This window comes from Malurus melanocephalus, unplaced genomic scaffold (assembly GCF_030028575.1).
Source record: "Malurus melanocephalus ecotype Western Australia unplaced genomic scaffold, MMel_1.1 scaffold_267, whole genome shotgun sequence".
In the NCBI taxonomy this organism is placed as follows: Eukaryota; Metazoa; Chordata; class Aves; order Passeriformes; family Maluridae; genus Malurus; species Malurus melanocephalus.
Window position 1 is genome coordinate 66,015 of NW_026623499.1, and position 21,940 is coordinate 87,954.

Genomic DNA, 21,940 nt, shown 5'->3' on the forward strand with positions numbered 1-21,940 from the left:
GTCTTTATTTTTGCARCTTCAGTACCTGAATCTGTAACTCCCTCCATCCATCTTTCACAGGATTGGAAATGAAAAATCCATACCTCTCTGATCGTTTTTCCTTGTATCAAACAAGCTGTTTAAATTTTTTTTACTGTGTATTACCATATAGGCTTCCAAAGAAAGAAGTGTTGTCCTTGAAAAACACCAGACTACTTCTGCTTTTCTTTTGGTTTTGATGTTCTGATTCTCTCCATACTCTTTCTTTGAATTTCTCTCCTGCTCTGTATTTAATGTTCTTCAAATCTGCTTCCTGCCACTTTGATTATCAATTTTTTTTTTTGTTGTCTTTAAGACTCATACTGGATTCCACCTTAGGCTTCTTTTAGCACTTACGTGGAGCTCAAGGTGACCCATTTCTTTTGATATTAACTATGTGCCTCTCTGTAATTGTGTCTGAAATGGCTGCAGCACTACATAATAACCACCTCTTACCCATACCGAAGTTTTTCTCTAGCTGACCTCTATGCCACATCTGTTTTCTTCTTACCAATCCATATTTATGTTACTGAGACAGGGCAAAGAGTTGTTCCAATGACACCTGAAGAGCAATGAATATAAAAGACAGTAAGGAATAAATGTTTTATTTATTAAAATCATGTTTCCTTGCTATGCCTCCTGTTTCCCCTTTTCTGRGAGAAGATCTTGCCTCAATTTACCGTATATATTTTAAAGGACAAGAAGAAGGATCATTCACCTTTCCTAATGGAGTAGTGGAGCACAGTGAAGACAGCAAGGACCGAACCATCATGCTCATGGGTTCCTCAGCTCAGAAAATCTCAGTGAGACTGAAACCAGCTGTGATTCATAAAAGTACACAGACTGATCCTGTACTGCTGGCTGGTGATGTATGTCGTAAGCGRAGAGAGAAGAAAGAACACAGAATTCCAGAAAATCCTTATCTCCAGGCAGCTCCAGCATCCACATTTCCAAGCCCAATTCTAGGCCGCAAAAAGGCATTTGTTAAATGGGAAAACAAGGACTCCAGCCAGAAAATGAAGGAGGAGCATCACAGCTGTAAACCCTCATACCAGGAACTTGAGCAGGTACATGCATGATGGAACAAATTCTGTTTTCAGGTATTTCAACRGTATGGTCAAGTGGTTGATGTGTGGGGGAGTGGCTGGGTGGGAAGGTGCCACTTTACTCCAGTGTAATTAATTGCAATTAAATAATCTATAAATGGGGCATCATAAAGTCGTAGCCACTTTAACTTCCAGCAATCCTTAATTTAAATTATGAATTTTAGTGCTAATATAGGGCTTTGCAGCCCTTGTTATAATCACACTGATCCTTGTCAACTCTAGAATGTGAAGAGTTGTTCAGTCACTCAGGACAGAATGTTAGAAAGTTACTCCATAAAATGTGGAGCATAATTCTGAATTTCCTCCTGATTTTGGTGGCCTCTGCTCCCCTGAATGACAAAAYACATGAGGCTTGGAGGGTAGGGAGCTCTGCTTTTGTTCAACTGACAAGTGTGAGTACCACCAAGAAATTGCGTTGTGAACAGACACGATGCCTCTTGCTAGATTTTAGCTACATCAGCCCCGTTGTGTCTCCCTTTCCTCTAAAAGTCTTCTGACAAAGTAGCTATTCATGGGACTGTGTCACGTCAAACATGGCCCAAATTCAGGTTTGTAGAAACACCTTTCTAGACAGATTATAGAGACTATTACAACTGCCTGGGGGGATCCAGTAATTACAAGGAATGAAATCARACTTATTTTCATACTTTTTACTCAATATTTATCACTATTCTGTGATGAAACAACATGGAGGACCACAGTCTGATCTTTGAATGATCACTAGAACTTTCAAAGTATCCCTTGCTGCTGGTAAAGCAGCATCTGTTATGAAAGAGACAGAGATTAAGACAAGAATCTTCCAGTACAAACCACTTCCCTTTCAATCAACAGTACATTCAATACAAGGATGTGAAATATGGATGTAATTTGTAAAATCTCATTCTTTAAAATGTCCCATTCATGTAAGTCCCATAATTTACATTTGTCCTTGCTCCCTCATCAGACCCTGGCCTCAATTACTGAMCAGCAGATGATGTTATAAATTAATGGCTTAGCTTCTGGTACATCAGTTTCTCCAATAGTAGAGCAGCAAAGTGTGAGCTGTGTTGTTTCCTCAGAATACTGTTGTTATGAGAGGTGCAGTGGAGGGCGGATAAATGCAGGTTGTGGACATGACAGCTACTCCAAAGTTGTGAGAGTATACACAAAGGATAGAACAAGGACTGTTCAAATAAGTTACTGGTTCTGATAAGAGCTACACTAATTTATGTTTATGGCAGTCAACTTAAATATACAATCAGACAGTCCTCAAACAATTACAGAATAAAATAAAACTCTTTTTTTGTTTGTTTGTTTAGGAAAGGAATATTTTAAAGGCAGACAATGAAGGTTTAAAGATCCAACTGGAACAGGCACATAAAACAATTGAATCTCTTACAATCCAGAAAAGAAACCATGTAGTTGACAATCTACAACACAGAGACTGCTCCTAGCAGATGAGAGGAAAAATCTCCTATGGAAGAATGTAAGACTAGAAGAAGAATCMTGATAAAGCTGCTTTACCAAGTGGACTGGAGAGAGAATCTGAAGGATGTTAAGCAGAAATGTTCTYTTTATTCAACACATGTCCCTATTAAACATGCACTCCCAGATGTATAAAATCATTCCTTTGACCTTTGAAAGTAATTTAACATTATGTGTGCAATGAAAATAGTAACTGCTGGATTTGCTTTTAAAAGGAGTAAGAGTGTTGCTGAAGTCTCTGTTCACATTGAAGACCATATTGATTCCCCAGGGATTTGACTGCCAGCAGTACACCTTAGTGTGTGAGTGTTCTAACAAAGTAGCTATTCATAAGAATGTGTAACCTCAAATTTGGCCAAAACTTAGTTTTGCAGAAACAAATGTTTTATAAAGATGGGTAAGCAAAACTGCAGAAATACCACATTAAGAAAAACAGTTCCTTCCCCTTGGAGCTGAAACCAATTAAAACCATGAAGTGAACAGTCATTTTTAATTCCAAAAACTAACAAGAACATTAAAATAAGTAGTTAAGCTTATATTTGATTGATCCTTACACTTTAAGATAAACTGACAATTTTTTTAAACTTTCTTCAGAGCTTTAGAAGCTCTGCTGCTCAAATGCTTACCTTTTCTAATGTAAGAGAGGTGAGACTATACAAACTTGACATTGAATACTGCTTCCATTYTTGTGTTCCATGCCATGACTTGGAACATTTAATTCTACTTATTTGGTTTAAGGGATCCCCATACAGTAGATATGGGACAAGGTTGATTATATTTCTCATGTCAAAACAGATGCTCTTGTTCTGTAGAACCTTTAGAGCCATGAGGGAAACTACAGCAATCCCAGTGCAATAGCTACTGTATTTCAGAGCTCCTAACAAGATTTCTCCACTTTCTCTCTCCTAGATTTCACATGCACTTTAAGTAAAGAGTCAAGATGAGTGTGCTCTTATGTCTGTAAATTTTGTATAGTAAAAGGTGTGAAGGAGGTAACTTAAAGATACAAAGTGTACATATTGTTAAGAGACAACAAAACAGTCTTTCAAGTTACTGATAAATCTACTTGTCAGAAGAGCCAATTTTAAAATTGCATTTGCATTCCAAGAGAATCTGTATACTTAACAGTTGTGTAAAACTTGCTTGTATTTATCAGAGATTTGTCATCACACATACAGACATCAGAAACAAAGTCTACTTAATGCTCCTCAAAACTTGTAGATTAAAATTTAGTCAATTACAACAGCATCTGTGCTTTGTGCTCAAAGTTGTGTAAATATACATTCCATCCACAATTTAGTCATTATCAAGAATATGATTTAGTTTAGTGATTCTAAATTSTTGTTTTGAAATTGATTGTGCTTGCAACTCCACGTATTAAGCAAAAATAAATGAAGGGAAAGAGTAGAAGTAGTAGATTTTCTGTCGCATTACTGTAAATATCTGAACTGCATAGGAAAAAAACAGAAGCTCTGAAGACTGCACAGCTTTTTTGACTCATACACTAAACCTGAATTATTAACAAGTAACATGGAATTGCACATTGATCAGTGAAGCAATCAGAAATGCTGTCAGGTCATGTCTGCAAAATTGGTTTGCCATTTTCTGTGAATTTCTTGGAATTTGTCCTCTATTCAGGTAACCAGAACAAGGTGTATTTGCATTAGGCATTTAGCACATAAAAGTCTGTTTCTACAACTATAAAGCAAGATAAAAGTTGAATATATTTTCACTTACTTCAAAAATACCCCAAAGGAACAGCCAAGACTCATTAATCTTGTTGTACAGCCAAGGTAACTGCTCATTTAGCTGTGGTCTAAACTCTGGATTTTAACATAACTTGTGTRTATACCTATACTGTGTCTATGATGGAGGGTGGAGATCATGAACAAAATCTCAGAATTAGGGAATTTTCCTTTTAACATCAGCAGCTGGGCCAAAGGCTGCTGTGTAACCAACTACTGAGCACTCAAAATTGAGTTAGCACATATTTGTACAGTCTTAAGTACTAACTTACTGTTTCTCTGTGTTGTCTACTTGTTCAATCTAAAAGGCTTAAAAGGGATCTCTTTGCAGGAATGTCTTACAGAACAAGGGTGCAGTGCTTCATGTGTGAAAACTTCCTGCTGCAAAGAAGTAATTTGATATATGGATAACTTCAGAGCTCCTTAAGTATCTTCAGGTTCTCTGTTTGCCCAAAGCCACTAACATTAATTTCCTTTCTGTTTTTCTTTAAGTGCTGTTAGTCCCTTCTTCTGGGACTTTCTTTTTCCTGCATGAAAGACTAATAGCGGAATTTGACTACAGGAAAGTTGTTAAAACTGACARTGCTACCCAAAAAGAATCACTTGCCTCTGTGTTAACCTTCAAGCTGCTTTATATTAGAAAAAAAAAAAAGACACAATTAAAAGTGCTCTTTAAAAGTCAATGATATTGAAATTTATCCTGTCATGGCTAAGTTAAATGAAAACACCTTTTCCTTCTCTAGTTCAGCTGTACATACAAGACAAAAGACACGCCACCCATCCCCTGTTTATTTCTTAAGCGTGAATTCTGATTGTTTAAAGATAAAAGTAAATAGATTGATTAATATCTTAACAAGGCAGGGCTACTGTTCATATTCAGGTTAAATACAAWTGCTTTTAGATTAGCTTATATATGTTTTTGGAAATGTGCTTTTGTTCTAGTATCTGTTATTTTATTGTAWCTGATCTCTATGGCAACTTGAACAAGTTTTAATGCTGTCTGAGAAGACTGAAAAAGTGTACAGATTGTAAAGATTTTTATATAAATTGTAAGATTTTGGTTTAATATTTATAATAGGAAAAATATTAAAATTGTGTTTCATGCCTCTGATTTTGTGTCTCAGAGAAATGTACACTACCAGTATTCATCTTCCATGACTCTTACCTGAGATGCTTCTGCAGCATTAACCTACTACCAGTCTCCAGACCAGCTTCACCCTCTCTGAGCCTTGGAAAGAAGCCTGGGAAAACTTAGGAAGCTAAATATTTGTAGATTATTTGTTTGGTATTTTAGTGGTACAGACACAGTACAGACGCTGTTTTCCTACTCACTATTCCAAGTACTACAAAGCACCTTTGTAATCTTTATTATCATAGTATCTGACTTTTGTTAAGAATGCTAATTTGAAAAGATTTTACAGCACAATAGTCAAGTTTAAGTAAGTCTTCTACTGCATCTGCTAATGCTGCCTATGGCACCCTAAAGACTTGCTGTTTTTTACCTTTTAATAAACCTCAAAACACYATATCCTTAATTTGTTTTTATATGGGGAATAAACATTATTTCAGTTATCTTTTATCATGTAAGGGAAGACAACAAGAACTGAAACTTTTACTTACGTGGCAGATCTGCTCTACAGTCTTACACACACAAAACAAGTTGTCATTTTCTTTATAGTTACAGAAAATAAAAAAACTTGAGAAGTGATTGGAGGATATTYCCCTAGTTTCCATAAAGACAGAAGTGATCATATAGATCATATTGATCACTATGCTTTTTTTTTTTAAATTAAGATAAAATTTAACTGAGATTCCCTATTAATCCCAGACAATGTATTAGGGATATACTGATGACATACCTTGTCTGTTAAAATTTTCCTATATAGTTATCTACAGCCTTCTTCATTTTGGTCAAAATATATGATATTTTTCATTACCATAGAAAATAAGTTTCATCACAATTGTAAATCACCAGCAGGATTTTTTTCTTACAAACACAGGAGGAACATGAGATAATGAATCCAAATCACAATACACAGGTGATGAAAATAATTTCAAATACAGTACTTTATTCCTCAGTGTTTACAGCTGTTAACAAAAGTGTCTCTCTCCATTCCTGAAAAACATCCCTTACCTTTTTTTTCAGTTCTTAACAAAACAATATTCATTTAGGTGCGAATAAACACAAAAATGCTCACAAATACATATATRAAAATCTTTTACTTACAACAGAATTTTTGAAAATGTGTTTTTTCAAAACAAACAAAACTTGAACTTTAAATTAGTCACTCTCATGGTGTTATTGCATTGTTTGAGAAATTAAAAGCATAGTCTGACAAGAGGACAGCAAAGAGTACCTCCATGAAATATGGTGATGCTTACTTTAGTTTTCAACTACTGGCTTCACATTTTGAAATTACTTAAAAACTGAAGGGGCCATATTAAAAAAGAAAATCTCCAACCTATTCAAATTTCCATATTTTACATGGTCTACAAACATAAAATTGAAATATAATACTCAAATAATTGTTAGAATTGAAGTGGGCATGTACTTGCTTCACTTGATTTACTGAATTCAGAACTCTCCTGCCTACTAYAAACAGGATGGACTGATGAGTGTAAAAACACCAAGGCACATCCACATCTGCAGCTACAACAATCCAACTAAATCGTGCAACCTTGCAGCCTAAGACTAATGAAACCTTTAGGCATAGGTAAGTTGTTTGTTTCCAGAGTTATTTCCATGATGAAGCCACATGCTTGATGGCTGATTACTTGTAGAAAAAGTAACRTTGGGATGAGCAAACAGAATTTTATCTTAAGGCTTTGGTTGTTAAAAACTAACCAACACTTCACTCCAAGGCCAGCAGTCCCACTTGGTATGTCATCAATTTGTGAACTATTCTTTGCTCCCATGTGACCCATGACAGTCCCTCCATGCAGACTGCAGAGGCTGCCGAGGGCTTAAGCCAGTAAGGAGCATAGAAAAAATCTGGCAAAGGAAATACAGTGCTAGCAGTTGGGTGACATTAAGCCATTATTCCAAAAGTTCACATCCCAGCTAACRTGTTCAAGCCAGGAAAACTGCCTTTTTGTCAGGCACCTGGTRGGACCCTAAAGCCTGGATAAAGCTGTACCTATTACAGCAGAAGCAGCATTCTCAAGGGAACTGATGAGAGAGGAAATAACAGGCAAAAAACTTTTTAAAGATCGAAATTCGTTTTTGAACAGAGCTTTACATTAATGCATGAAATCGCCAATGGAATAGGAYGTTACGTATGTTTATGAACGTAAAAAAACATCTTTAAAGGTTACCAATGGACACCAATAGCTAATTTGTGCAGAAGGAACTTGTAGCTGAGGAACATAAATTCAAAATCAAATCCTAAAGTTCAACCTGCAGTTAAGCCTACAGTTACAAGTGTTTCAAGGCTGGTGTGCTAATCAACAGACACACCAGGTTAATCAGATGCCTGCCTGAATCTCTCTGTAGTAACCTGACCCTGATAAATGCTGTCATGACTGACACGCTGTCAGACATCACCCCCTGTTCCACCTCTGTTCTCAGGAACAGCCTCACAGCATGGGAGATCTAAAAGATACAGGGTAGGAGAAACTGTCTTCTTTGACTACTCTAATTTCTGTCTACATGTATTTACAGACATAATTGCATGACAACTAACTCCAAGAGTAACGGTGTATGTGAGGGAGAAAGCACCCACACCATAAAGACAGGGCTTCTTTTAGAGTGGCAGAGTAGGAGAGACAGAAATCACTGAGGAAAGGCAACTGCTGTATGAGGTGTCTTACTAACTAGGCAGCTGGTGACTCCCAAACACAGAGCAGGCAGGGGAGAAGGGGGAAAATATAAAAAAGGGGGAAGAAGTAAAGGGGAGAAGAAATGTCATGTTCTTTCTTACAGAGCTCAGCTTATTCAAACTTTGTCTCATGGCTGATTCACAAGGATATATATGAATTCTTACCAGACATAATAGCTTCAGGTTTCCTGCCCCATCTGAGCTTCAAATATTCTTATGAAACACCAAAAATGGTAAATGTATAAAACGAAAATAAGATGCTGCCAAAACTCACTATGATTCTGAGTTTACAGTACACACTCTGATCTTTAGTGTCTGATACCTCATGAACACAAAAACAACCTTATTTAATTTGTGTAGAGTACTAATTCACAATGTTACTTTAATGTGAAGTTCTGCAAAAATAATTTAATCTAATTGAATAATTTTGACCAAAGCCTTAAGGATTTTAACATTTGAAATTAAAACTCACTCACATGACCCACATSAAAACTGTACATGAAGAACTAAGAGATGAAGAGAAAAAGCCTGAAAGCAGCATTCTTTTAAAAGTGGTTTCATTTAGTTCTTAGGCCTACTTTGCTTTTTCTACATAACATTTTGGAGCAGGAGAGTAGACATGCTACATGAATAATTAGAGAGGTCTGACCATTCATATATTTTTGTTTGTTTAGAAAGGGTTTTATTCAGCAGAGACTTATTTTAAATAAAATGACATAATAAAAAACACCATATAAGCAGTACGAAAAACAAGGACTTTAGTCATCAGATTTTAGTATAAAAGTTCTGTTCAGTTAACTAAAAGAACTCAGTGAGAACATCAGTTGGTCTAATGAAATGATTCATATGGTCTCATACTTAATTCTAATCTAAACCCAAGTCAATATATCTAAATTCCTAATGCCAGTAAACACCACCACTATATTTTGCCAGTTACTCTTAAGATTTACAGTACTTCAGTATCTTCGGTATCCTCCCCCTCCTCTTCCACCATATGGATCATTATAGCCTCCCCTGCCACCATATCCTCCCCTACCACCTTGGAAGCCACCTCCACCTTGGTAGCCACCTCCACCTTGGTAGCCACCCCCACCTTGGTAGCCACCCCCACCCTGGTAGCCACCCCCACCCTGGTAGCCACCCCCACCTCTTCCACCACCTCTGAAACCTCCACCTCCTCCTCCTCTACCCCCTCCACCTCCCCAGTTGCCCCTTCCACCACCACCACCTCCCCAGCCACCTCTTCCACCACCTTCTTGTCTTTTTTGCCATGGAGGCATTTCGGGAGGAGGTGGTTCAATCTCTGTTGGTCTGCCTCCACGGTCAGGGACTCTCCCCATCAGAACCTATAAGGAAAAACAGGTCATTTTCAGAGTTAAAAATCAGCAGTGATAACTTGAACAGACACGGGGTCTTCTCCTGTGGACAGAGAAATGCTGCCTGCTGTTTTCAGGAAAAAAGGCCCCTTAGTGCAGTGCCTGACAGYAGAATCACTGTGTCTTGTCCTTGTAACATCACAACATAACTGGAAATATTCTCATTTTTCACCTCTAAAACAGAAATAACTAGGAAATAATAACAGAAATAATTAGGAAAATCTGTAAATACAGGATCAGTAAAAACAGGTTTAGTCACCATTTGAATGGTGAAACTCCTGTCACTACTCAGAAGCTCCAGCTTTTATCACACTCAAGAATGCAGCACAGTGTTGGTTCATTACTGTGGCCATACCAGAGATGCTGGTTTACAAACCAAACAACACAATTCTGGCAAGGTAGCCCAGGAACTGATACCACAAATACTTACATGTATCCTTGAGGTGTGCAGTTCCACTGAACTCAAGAAGTGATTTACACACACACAAACACACATGTACACCCCCACACTCTTCCCTCTCATCTACACTACCCTGTTTCATCCTGTTGCATGACTGTCCAGCAAGATTAAAAAAAAAAAGGTTTCTGCAATGTCTACTGGAATACTGCAAACCTTCCTTTCTTAAATGGGAAAAATGAAATGAAAGTACCAAGCAGAACCAGTGTAATTCCAGAATTACTTTGATAGGTCTGTAAATTCTCATGTCTTTCATCACATGCCAGAAACAAGGAGCATACCTTGTTGATAGCACAGGCAGTTTTCTCCCGTGTTGATCCACTGCTTGTTCTTATGATCTTGGATAAATCCTGGCGAGCAGCAAGAAGGTGAGCTAATGAAATGGTCGACTTTGGAGACAACGCATAGCGCTTGGGCTGATAGATTCGCGCTATTTCATCTGTCTTTACCTGAAAGGGAACATCAAACACAACTTACTTGCCAGGCATCAACACATCAACAGACTTACTATAAACCATGTATTGGTCTCAGTAAGTTTCACTTTGAACACAAGGGCCAGAAAACACAGACTACCTGACAAAACGTAATGTCAGTTATCACCAATTCGCTTTATATTGGTGGAGCTATTATATAGATAGTGCTGCTGATTGTGTATAATTGATGMTGAAGCTTAGCACCATTATGAAAGAAACTCCTCTATCCACTGCCAGCAAACAGWTTCTCTGATGTCTTCCAACATATCTACAACTTGAGGAGTCCATACTGCTCTGCCAAGAGCTTTACGTAACCAAATTCAACAGACAGATTCTAAACGTGATGAAAACAGAGCAGCTTCAAGGTAAGGTCAAACTGTGGAAAAAAAAGTGAAAATGTATCAATGCAGCATTACACACAAGCCATGAAAATGTGACGCTGAGAAGACGAGAATATCAGTTTTTTTCCAAGCATGCTTTGATGCTTCATTTGTTCAGCAAAAAATAAAAATAAATATACTTTCTGGGAAAATCTAGAATGCTCTTCAGAGTGAAATAAAACATTTGATATTGACTAGACCAGAAATAGGTGCTAAACCTTTACAAGACTGTTTTGCTAGGTAATTAGTCCATCACTTGTGAACCCATTTCAGTCTGCAAACTTACCCCTCCTCGGGACTGAACAAGTTACAAAAAATCTAAAAAAAACCCCCAAGATGCCACATCATCAAAAGCAAAGAAATGTATCCATATCTTATTTAATAGTGGGGGAAAAAAGGCAAGCTACAAATTTTAAAAAGACTACAATTTGTCTCTTGGCTTAAAAAAACATCTCTAAATTACATCAATGCCAGAACATTTTCAATCCCCAAAACCTTCTCAAAGGTGTTATGAACATCCTTCAAGAGAAATAATGTAAAAAAGGAGATTGAAAATAATATGTAATTTTGATTTAGTATGTAGCATGGTTATTTCTGGAACTGCACATATTTCACATCAACAACCTTTAAAAGGCAAATGAATCATCTGACTACTTTATCATCAAAAATATCTTTATTATTCTATTTCATAAGGGCATTCACTGTTTTTCACATTGTTTGAATGGAACAATAGCAAATGACAAAGTCTGATTATGTTAGTCATCAGTCACATCAACTACATTTTAGAGGCACACTTCAAATTTGAAGATAAATAATTGTATTAGCACAGCTGTAAGGAAGTAGGGACATCTTCTGGTTTCTCTGAGCTAAATGCCCCTTTTTCCTTTCTTGCAGCACACAAGCATTCACAACCCCTTCAGAAATTAAATAGTGAGCCATTACAATGCAGCACAGCAGCATCTAGACTCATGTCTTCCAGTGAGACTTAGTGAACTTCATGAAGTTGGTTCTGCATGTGTCAAGGACAAGTTTGTGATGCCACAAAGACTTGTGGCAATCCATACTTCCAGTAAACTTTCCAAGCTTTAAGATTTATCCATCTTAAGCTTTCCACAGAAAGGAAGGAAGGAAAGCTTAAGAAGGAAAACTGATCTTGCCACTCATAAGCAAAAACACTTGCCTCCAGTTTCTCACATCTTCATCAAATTACAAACTTASTGTATCTCATCTCCCTACTCTTTTCGATACAAGCAAGATATATCTCCAGCTCAGAAACAACATGACTACTTCCTAATATACACAGTTCTAAGAAATAGAACTAATGAAATTATCACAATTAAAACAATACCAGCAGAGAAAATACAAAGGAGTGCTTTGGAATTTTTAGTGATCTGAAGAATTACAAGCAATTGTGGGATATTCTCACACAAGCTGTTCAAGTGAACAGCAGTTCATCCAGTAGCACTGAACCCACAATAGGCAGCAGTCACTGCAACCTCACAGACTTTATGAGCAATCACTTTTGACACTCAATCCATGTAAAGGCCCAGTGTTTGTCTTACTTTTGCATCTTCATGGGAGGTGCTGAGGTTCCCTCCTCGGCTTCATTGGAGGGTGTTAGATACAGAAAACAGGGAGATGGGCACTTTAATTAAAGTGAGAAACCCCAACAGAGGATGCTACAACTTCTAATTTTGAAGCTATAAACAGTCACAAAGGACGGACTATGCTCSCTGGTTAAATCCTTCCCCTTCCTCAACACCTAGGATTTGGATATTGCCACTTAGGATAAGAAACAGGCCAGAAAAAGTTAACAGTAAGGGAAGTGTATGTACATGGTATGCATATTGTCTAGGAAGACGTGGGAACTATAACAGACTCCTACCTACAGAAAGCATAAAATACATGAAGTTTACCTTTGCTCTATCAGACCAGCCAAAAGACTGAACAGTCACATCGAGCCTCTTCATTAACATCCGCCGTCGACACTCATACTCACTACAGAGAGCATCATTGATTTTTTCCAATCTTTCCTGCAGTGTTACAACAAGAAATTCAAACACTCAAATACATAAAGTTATAGAAGTCAATTCAAAGTTAACMCCATTCATCAACTAAGATGCCTATCCCGAGGCAACCACTACAAACTACAGAACATCTGTGTAATGGTACAGTAGTATGTATATACAAAAAGTTTTGAAAGTTAATATTGGATGAATAAACACAAGGTCTTTTTTCTCATGTCAATTCTGGAAGGATCTGATTACCATTGTTAGTATTTAGCAACTGAACTTTAGTATTAACAAAAACAGTGACTGTAAAAAGGGCAAAGTTAAATGAAGCTGTATGCATTAACTTTATTCATCCTGTTAAATACTGAAAAGAAATAGAGAAAATTCTTTACCACTTGGTCAGAGTTCAAAGGATTTGTCAGCAGTGATTTTCCCACATGGTTATTTTTAACTTTTGAGAGAATGTCCTTTATCTGAAACAAAACACATACATCTCAGAACACCAATGATATTTAGATTAATGTCAGCACAATTTTTTACAATCTCATTTTGCTACTCATAAGATCAAACACAGCACCTTTGTTTTAGCAGACTCATGAAAACATATACTCATCTTCTGGCTTATGATCCACGTTAAAAAGATTTCCTGAATACTTTTATAAGATGACCAGCCTCTAAATATTTGACCAGCCCCAAAAATATTTTATGGCACATCACTTCTCCTCCCAGTAATAGAACAACAGCTATATGGCAAATTTATCAAGTTCATACAGAAAGTGGGACCAGTCAAATTACTCATTTTACATATTACTAAGCGGTGTAACTACAATAATTGCAAGTTTGAAGTTCTGTTGCCAAATGCAACACTGGGCTGCAAAAATTCTGGGGAAGGGTGCTAGTAAAAAAGGCAGGAGATATGGACAGATATAGTCATTCCTTCTCATTAATTTTATTATAATCCTCTAATTGGTTCCAGTTAATATTATGTTTAAAACTTTTGCATTCACTTCAAATCAACTTGCTTATACTTCCTCCACTAGTTCTTGTCATCAATAATCAGAGATCRAACATGCTCTCTCTGCCTTTCAACTACCACTGCATTCTCCTCTCTCATCACAAGAAACCTCTACCTCCTCTTTTTAGTGAACTTCCATTGGCAAAGCTCTTCTAAAACCATTAGCACAAACATCCACAACTTTTTSTATTTTCTTTACAAAAGACACTGCAGGGTTGTCTGTCCATCTTGCAAATGTAGACATTTTTTTAAATCTTACTGAAGCATGTACATGGTGCCTGTCATATTTCACTCCAAAATGTAAATGCATCTACGCACAAACTATAAATTAAAACAAATATCTGAGGAATCAAAATCTAAAGTTAACAATCAGCAATAGCGTAAGATCAGTGCAACAGCCAGAAATGATCAGGTCAGTAATTAGTATGGAAGGAACGAACTGCAGATGAATCAAAAATTCTTTTGGGCAAGAGAGATCTAAATACATACCATTGAGGTCAGAAATATTACCTCAAAGGTTCTAATGAATCGAAAGGAAGAGAGTATTAAAAAAAAAAAACAAAAAACCCAACACAACAAAATGAAAAATCCACAATGTAATTTACAGTTTGAGTGTGAAGGAAGATCTGAAAGCCAGTGATGCTGAATACTAGAAGTTAGAATTATTCTAAGTCTGCAGCTGCAAGGACAACTGAGAGGTAAATGCGACACTGGGCTCCACATACAAAAGCCACACATTCTGCCATCACAAGTCGATCAACGCTGCATACTCCTGATTTCCATGAAGTGAAAAGCAAAAGGAAGTTTAAAGAGAACAATTAAGGAAGATAACAAAAATCAGAATCAGAAGTAAGAGCAGCTAAATGAAACAATTCTTTATTGACTGAGAAACTGCCCCCATATTTCTGCAACCTTTCTTTCTAAGTTTAAGAGAGTAGCTATGTAATTTTTATCCAGTACAGCTTTACTAATCAAGTAACAGTCAAGGAGGAATCTCGTCACTGATGAACTGTCTATGCTCATGAACTGATCTATGTTTGTGACACACTGTAAAGTCATGTCCAGATTTCTGAATCTTCACATACTCCTCACTCCCATCTGCAGGGATCACAGGGAAATCCTACTACTACATGGTGAAGTAAGTTGAGCTGCCTTACATCTGCAGAAAACATTGTCCAGCCATGACTGATGACAGAGGTATGAGCACAAGAACTCTGACATACACCTGTGTGCCAGAGGACAAGAACACAATGGATGTGAGAATCTACCTTATAACCCATATTCCTACACGTAACAGTTGCCCTAGATTGAGAAGGATATGCAGGAGTTTAAAAAAATACACCACAACCTAAAAAGAAGTATGCACATGTAACTGGGAACAAAAGCAGTGCCCAGTTAAAGAGCAGTGAAAACATACTCAGATAAATGTAAAACAAATTGTAATAGCCAAATCATCCTAAAGTTTTTACACATTCAGTGCAAAAAGCAAACCAAGTAATTAAAACTAGATGTAGAGTAGTATTTAACACTATTAGACACACTGTGTAATCAATGATCTTAGTAACACTAAAAATTTAGGTGATTGTTTTGGAAGTTCACAAACCCTCTAAAAATAAAATGAAAACAAATAAGCTGTTGGATCTGCCTGAGACAAAAATACCAACTTCAAAACCTGCTGCATAAAAATACAGTTATTCTACTGTTACCAAACAAAGTGTATCTTTACTTATTATGACATTTCTCATTTGTTTTGTAATTTTGTACTTACTCCTGTGAAGAAATTTAGCTCGCATTTCATTACCATGTTCAATATATTTATTAATTATCCTTGTCTGCCAAAACAGAGCAGTAATTTTTATGTTTAACACCTTTAGCACAGAAAAACATATTATATATATTATTATATTATATGGGTTTTCAATATTTTAAAAAAAACCTGACCTGGGGAGAGGTGTCATTTTATTAATTTAAGTTAAACTATCAACACTATAAAGAAATAACATTGCCTTAATTAGTCATAAAGTGTAGTGCACAGCTGCAGAGAGATCACCTAAAATTTTAAGCACAAAATATTTTAAGCCTCTCTTTCATATACCTGCAGATAAATTCAGTACTTCTTTAAGTTTAAATAAATTTTTGTTTGACCTTGATGTCTGATGAACAGGACAACTCTTATGTCTTGTTCCCTGCAATTACATAAATACTTACTATCCAGGCACCATTGCATCTGTAAAGTTACTACAGAGTAACAGTTAAATGTAATTTAACTTATTAACTTACATATGAATAAATTCTAGGATGCATACACAAATATTTTTAAAAATATTCCTCTCACATTTCACTTACGTGTTTTGATACCATAATTTTGATTTAGTTTGTACAGTAACCCTTTAAGAGTTTCTTTTCATTCTACTGATATGTGAAAAGCAGAGGACTACTTTTCATAATGCAGGCAAAAAAAAGTTCAAGAGTCTTTTGAATAATATTACATTAAGGAGTTTTTCAAATAAACAATATTAGAATCTCACTTTGTGATTAGGTGTGAAATTCACACTATCTTGATTGGAAAACAGCCAGATGTGAGCACTGTTTACAAAGCACAACACTGGCATAAACTTTTCTGAATCTTTCATCAATGTTCTTTAAGAACTTAGAGAGGTTTTGGCACTAGATTTCAGAATGACTCCTAGACTCCCCCCTTGTAAATATACTTTATAAGGGAACAGCATCTTAAACAAGTGAAAAATTACTATTAGTTTTCCAGTACCATAAAATAAAATAAAATAAAATAAAATAAAATAAAATAAAATAAAATTAGTGGTAGAAGCCTGTAATACTGTTAATTTATCTCTCACATTTTCTTATTTATGTTGATAACCACTACCCTATGTAATTACAGGAGATTGTATATTTGAAGTTTGAGCTACTAGAAAAACTTTCTTCAGTTTTCTGAAGAAAGCAATCCTGATTTCAGACTAGTCTCTTAAATAAACTGGAAAATTATTTAAAACAATAAATGTTCTAATGTTCCATACCAAAATACAGTGTGTGATCTGTCCCTTTGGTAGGTTGCTGCTGCACAGCCAAACTATTCTCAGAACTACTCCCACAGCTACTGACAATGCTGAAGATGCTAGACAAAGAGTAGACAAAGAGTAGACATGTTGAAATGCTGCAGATACATTTGCAGATACACTAAATAGAAATATTACATTGGTATGTAAGTTTGTATTGTGAATAATATTAAACAGCAACAGTCCAATTTTATCCAGAATCTAATTAAATCAAAATTCATAAAGTATTTGGAAAAATAAATGGATCATTCCAAATGAATTTTTGAGCATATAATAAAAGTAATAAAATGGTGGTCTGAAAACAAATGTTTACAAAGCCAATGAACTTTAATCAGTGGCACCACCTTTCTAATGCAGCTATACCTATAAATGTAGGTCTCTAACTCTGTAACCTATCAAAATCACTCCAAACTTGTCCTATATGAAAGTAGTGGATGAAAGACAAGTAAGCATACAGCAGAAATTCTACAAAATGTCCTGCGAGGTAGGAAAAAATATTTTGTTTATAAGGAATGAAACACCCAGAGAACAAATTGCATTTCATTTGGAGTAACAGAAGATGAATGAACCAGTTTTGCCACCTTTCTATACTCTGAAGTGAGTATAAGTGGTATATCCACTGTGGAACTGACAGATCTGAAAACTACTGAAAGATAGTTCAGGCAGCATTATTAAAAAAAAAAAAAACCAAACAAACAACCACCAAAACCAAAGCTAAAACGCTTTTAAGATTCTCTTCATTTTAGTACTGTAATAGTTTATAGAAACTGGGAGAGCAACAATACACACCATTCAAGCCTGTGCGCCTATCTGACAGGAAATTTTGGACTTTGCAAAATACCAGGTGTCCAATAATTCAAAGAAAATGTTCCAGTATCACTATAAGTGTGTGAACAAACTGGTGCACCAGGCTGTCCCACTTCAGAACTGGAGCCCTATCCCTATAATGGGATGAAACTAAATCTGTACCTGTAAAGTGAAGCAAGGAATTGAGCAAGGAAGGCCACCAGCCATGGGTGCAGCCTATAAACTCAYATGGATGTAAACATACCTAACACTCACAGGGGGAGATCAGCAGAATCAGGCCAATTTATGCCCATTAGTTATTAGCTGTAACTGACATTTTCGTTCTCAGAACAGTGCTAAGAGTTGTTTCTTCATCTCTTCAAAAATACTTACTGGATGTGAAGACTTCCTTAGAACTGAAGAGATCAAGCACAGTTAACAGTGCAGGAATTGGCATTTCCATTTGCACCTAGGTGGGGCCTTTTGTAACTGACTCTATTAAAGGTTTTGCCTAGTCACACTGAAGACAGATGTAGGAAATTCATGCAGGTAACAGGCCCTCCCCAAAATCTCTGAATGTTCAACTGCCCACTGGCTGATAAGAAAGYAAAATAGTAGCACAATCATGTAAAATTATTAAACTTGCAGACTCAGAAGCAGAGGGAGTTTTTATGCTACCCTTAAGGTGCTATCAGTGACTCTCTCCCCAAACACTAGGGAGAGATGAAGAGCAAAACTTTTTGCTGTCTGACAGAGAGGATAAATTCCACCTCAAGAGCCTATCTGCATTCTGCAGCAAGGAAATCAGACTAAGGATCACATCAGTGAAATCAGTTAGAACCTGGAGGGACACAACAGAAAGAATTGTCTTGCTGAATAAAGTTTAAGCGGGCTCATTCACTGAATACTGGTAATTCAGGCATTTTCATCCTCCTCCGCAACTAAGGCAATGGCGCCAAMAAATCCATACTTGCAATTAAAAAATTAATGAGCTAWAAAGAATTTAACTTAAGTTTTGGAYATTAAACTTAAATACAACTCAGAAATGACTACAGGTATGCACAGTCAATTATTACCCAAAGTCTTTTGCTTGCTGCATCACATTTGAATGGGTGAGAGGAAAACTTACAACTTAAACTTGCATGGCGAAGTATGTCTGATCAGGTACACTGCAACCTCAGGCAAATGCTGATATATTTCACCTCATAACTTAAAACACTAAGCTGGCTTTAAGAATTAAAATTCTTTTGCACTTGTCAGGGCTTTTATGGGTGAGACTGCTGGGCCCAGTGAATGCTTACAGAAATAGTGCTTACAGTTTAGCAGTAGAACACATAAAAGCCCATACCTTTTGTTCCACACTGGTTAGCAAGGGAGGAATACCAGAAGATGAGGAGTTTGGCAGATTCAGTGCATCACAAATAGCTTGCACTTCCTGAATAATTTCATTGTGCTTTTCTGAATGGGAGCCTTTAATTTTCTTGCTGTGTAGAATCTTTAAAGCCTGAAGTTCTGTACTTAGAAATACTAGAGAGAAAAGCATCATAATGGCAGATTTAGAGACAAGTATTTCTGCACCCACATTCTCATATACAGCTACAATATATACATTTGTAAAATAACTACGCTAAAAGAAAATCTCATATTATCACACTGGYTCCTGCTGTCATTCATTTGTCCAAGTACAACTTAAACTTGGACAGTTTCTTTCAATTCTGCTTTCAGCACCTGCAGCATTTCTGTTCAAGCTGCCCTGCAGGAAGCAAGGTCTCAGTTTAGGTGAGCTAGAACAACTGGATCAAGAGAGGGATCAGAAGGTCTCAGTAGACTGTACCATGCTTTTAAAAGAAATTTTAGTTTCTGCTAAAACAGCTTTCTAATGCTGTTCTATTTTTCATTTTGSACAAGTGAGCCGATGCATGCTGAGCTAGAATATAATGATCGTACACATAAATTTAAGATGTGTAAAACACATTATGAACTTTGCAATAGAAATTGTACAGTAACTATAAAGCATGCATATACTGTATTATAAATGGGAAAAATGATCATTACTTACACAGGAGTTTAAGACAATCTTCTTTCTCTCTTAATCTGTCTTTGATGTCTCCAGATACTAGTGACAAATATGGACAAGCCATTTCTCTCAGAAAACCACTGATCTCAAGCTGGAAGCTCTCTACGTCTTTTACACCTATGGAAATAAATGCACAATTAATGGCTTTTTACAGAAACATCAAACTGCAATCTCATTTTTATAATTTATACACTTAAATCTGCAGATTTTAACAGCCCAAAGATTAACCACTTACCACCCTAATAACATTTAAACATGTTTAAGCACACAAGCATACATACAAGCAGACATGCCTTCTGTTAGCATATTGTACTTGTGCTTTGAATGAGGTAATGCTACAGCAGTCTCTGAAGACACGAACACAAATGAACATCAGTAGGAAGTGAACAGTCTGTGTCACTAAATAGCATGTTGATGTAATTATTTTTCTGATTAAGAAGTTACAGGAGTCATGAACCCATTATTTTCAGTGATTAATTTTTATTTCTACTACCTTTTTAGTGAAAATGTAAGTAATATAAAATCTCATCCAAATTCCAGCACTGGACAAAAATAATCAGGCAGCGCTACCAAGCACCTCATGTATCCACACACTGCTGACAGGAAAACTGCATTGGAACAGCCTGAAAATATCCAGCACTGCAATTTACACCATCAAAATATGATTACAGGCCTGAATGTACCTTTTATATTTATGTAGATCTAAACCCACCCCAAATCACTTTCTTTTTTCCTTTTGGAACAGTCTTCACAACACAAAACCTTAACCTAAGATCTACAAACACACCAACATCACCCTGAGTTTGGCTGCCTTTTAGCTGTCTTGTAAACTTTAACACTGTCATTCCACTATCAGCTGAACAATACGGGTCTAAATCCACTGAACAAATACTAAATTAACATTCATATACCATCTGTTGCAGTGATGCTTTCTTCCATATTACAAAGTGACTTGATTTGGGAACCTAACCAAACGCAAAGCTCAAAAAATTCTGGTGAAGACAATCCATTTTCTGCTGCTTTAGTCAGGGCCTCCTCCTCCAACAGGGCACCCGTGTACCTACACAGACATATAAGTAATAAGAAGTAAGTGCACCATAAAATGCATGTTTTAAAATTMTTTTACTCTAAGCTGGTTAGTAACCACACTTAAAGGAATTAATCTTTCTGTGTTAATTTTGTCAAGGAATAAGTCAGACTTTTAAACACATCAAAATTTATTGGCCACTTATAAACAAAATAGTTTGTCAGAAAATATGAGGCAGGCATTTTTGCATGTGAATGKGAAAACAGACTTTGATCTCTCAAAACACGCCTGGCAAAGAACTCAAGTATTAATTCAAGTGCTTAGTCGCATTTCCTCCTAACATTAASAATTCACTGTCCTAGAGTAGTGGGAATAACATAACTAAAAATTAAATTTCGCACCRTTTGTGCCCGGTGCGATCCGAAGCACATAGCGGGAGGTGGGAAGGCACCAAGSAGATGCTGCCCCTTCAGCCTCCAGCGGCCGCCCCAGCGCTGCCCACCCCTGCACCCCACGGAACAGCCGGGCCCCTCTGCCCTCCCCGAACCACCGCCAGGACGAGCCCACCGCCCGCTCCCGGCCCCGCCGAGCCCCCGGCACCCGCAGGAACGCGGGGCCCGTCCCTCTGCCGATCCCGCCTCCGGCCCGGCCTCTCGCCCGCGGCGGCGGTGCCCCGCTCCGCGCCCGGCCAGGCTGCCCTCGGCCCCCCGCTCCTCGCAGGGGGCGCCGCCGCTGCTCCCCGGTTACCCCAAGGCCTCCAGCGCGTCCAAGATGTCGCTCTCCATCCCCGGGCCCGGCGGCAGCTCCCTCATGCCGGCGCCGTGCCGCGCGGTGCGCGCCTCAAACCGGCCCGCCGCAACCCGCGCCCGGCGCCGCCGCGTTCCGCCGCTCGGCAGCCCCGAACGGGGGAGGCCCCGCGCTGCCCCCGCCCCTCTCCCGCCCCCGCTCGCAAGGACCGTGCGGTCCCTCGGGGATGAACCTTCCACACAGCTCGGCTCTGCCTTTCCGCCCCTGCTGGGGAGTGCCGGGCCCCCTCGCCCTTCCCCGGCGGGGCTCGTCCCCTGGCCCTGCGGCTCTGCTCCGYATTTGGCCCCAAACCCCTGCCCGCCGCA

General features: G+C 37.7%; 2 protein-coding genes across 4 annotated transcripts in view; one reads left to right on the forward strand and one right to left on the reverse strand.

Annotated features, from left to right (window-relative positions):
- The window catches only part of RASGRP1 (RAS guanyl releasing protein 1), a 37,195-nt gene extending 32,174 nt beyond the window's left edge, over positions 1-5,021 (forward strand). For 2 of the 3 annotated variants that reach the window (XM_057376012.1, XM_057376014.1), the window contains 2 exons: positions 715-1,085; positions 2,423-5,021. In XM_057376012.1, coding sequence (XP_057231995.1) covers positions 715-1,085; positions 2,423-2,557 — 506 coding nt within the window. In that variant the 3' untranslated portion in view covers positions 2,558-5,021. Of the gene's footprint in view, positions 1-714; positions 1,119-2,422 lie in introns of all 3 variants that reach the window. The other variant, XM_057376013.1, reaches the window with a different exon arrangement.
- A 1,340-nt stretch (positions 5,022-6,361) lies between these two features.
- Positions 6,362-21,696, reverse strand: FAM98B (family with sequence similarity 98 member B). Its single transcript, XM_057376015.1, has 8 exons — positions 21,576-21,696; positions 20,713-20,861; positions 19,784-19,918; positions 19,073-19,251; positions 13,242-13,322; positions 12,754-12,870; positions 10,266-10,433; positions 6,362-9,497 (listed from the first exon to the last, which is right to left on the reverse strand). Exons 1-8 carry the CDS (start codon positions 21,638-21,640, stop codon positions 9,108-9,110), a joined length of 1,284 nt encoding a protein of 427 aa, XP_057231998.1. The 5' UTR covers positions 21,641-21,696; the 3' UTR covers positions 6,362-9,107.
- Positions 21,697-21,940: the final 244 nt, after the last annotated feature.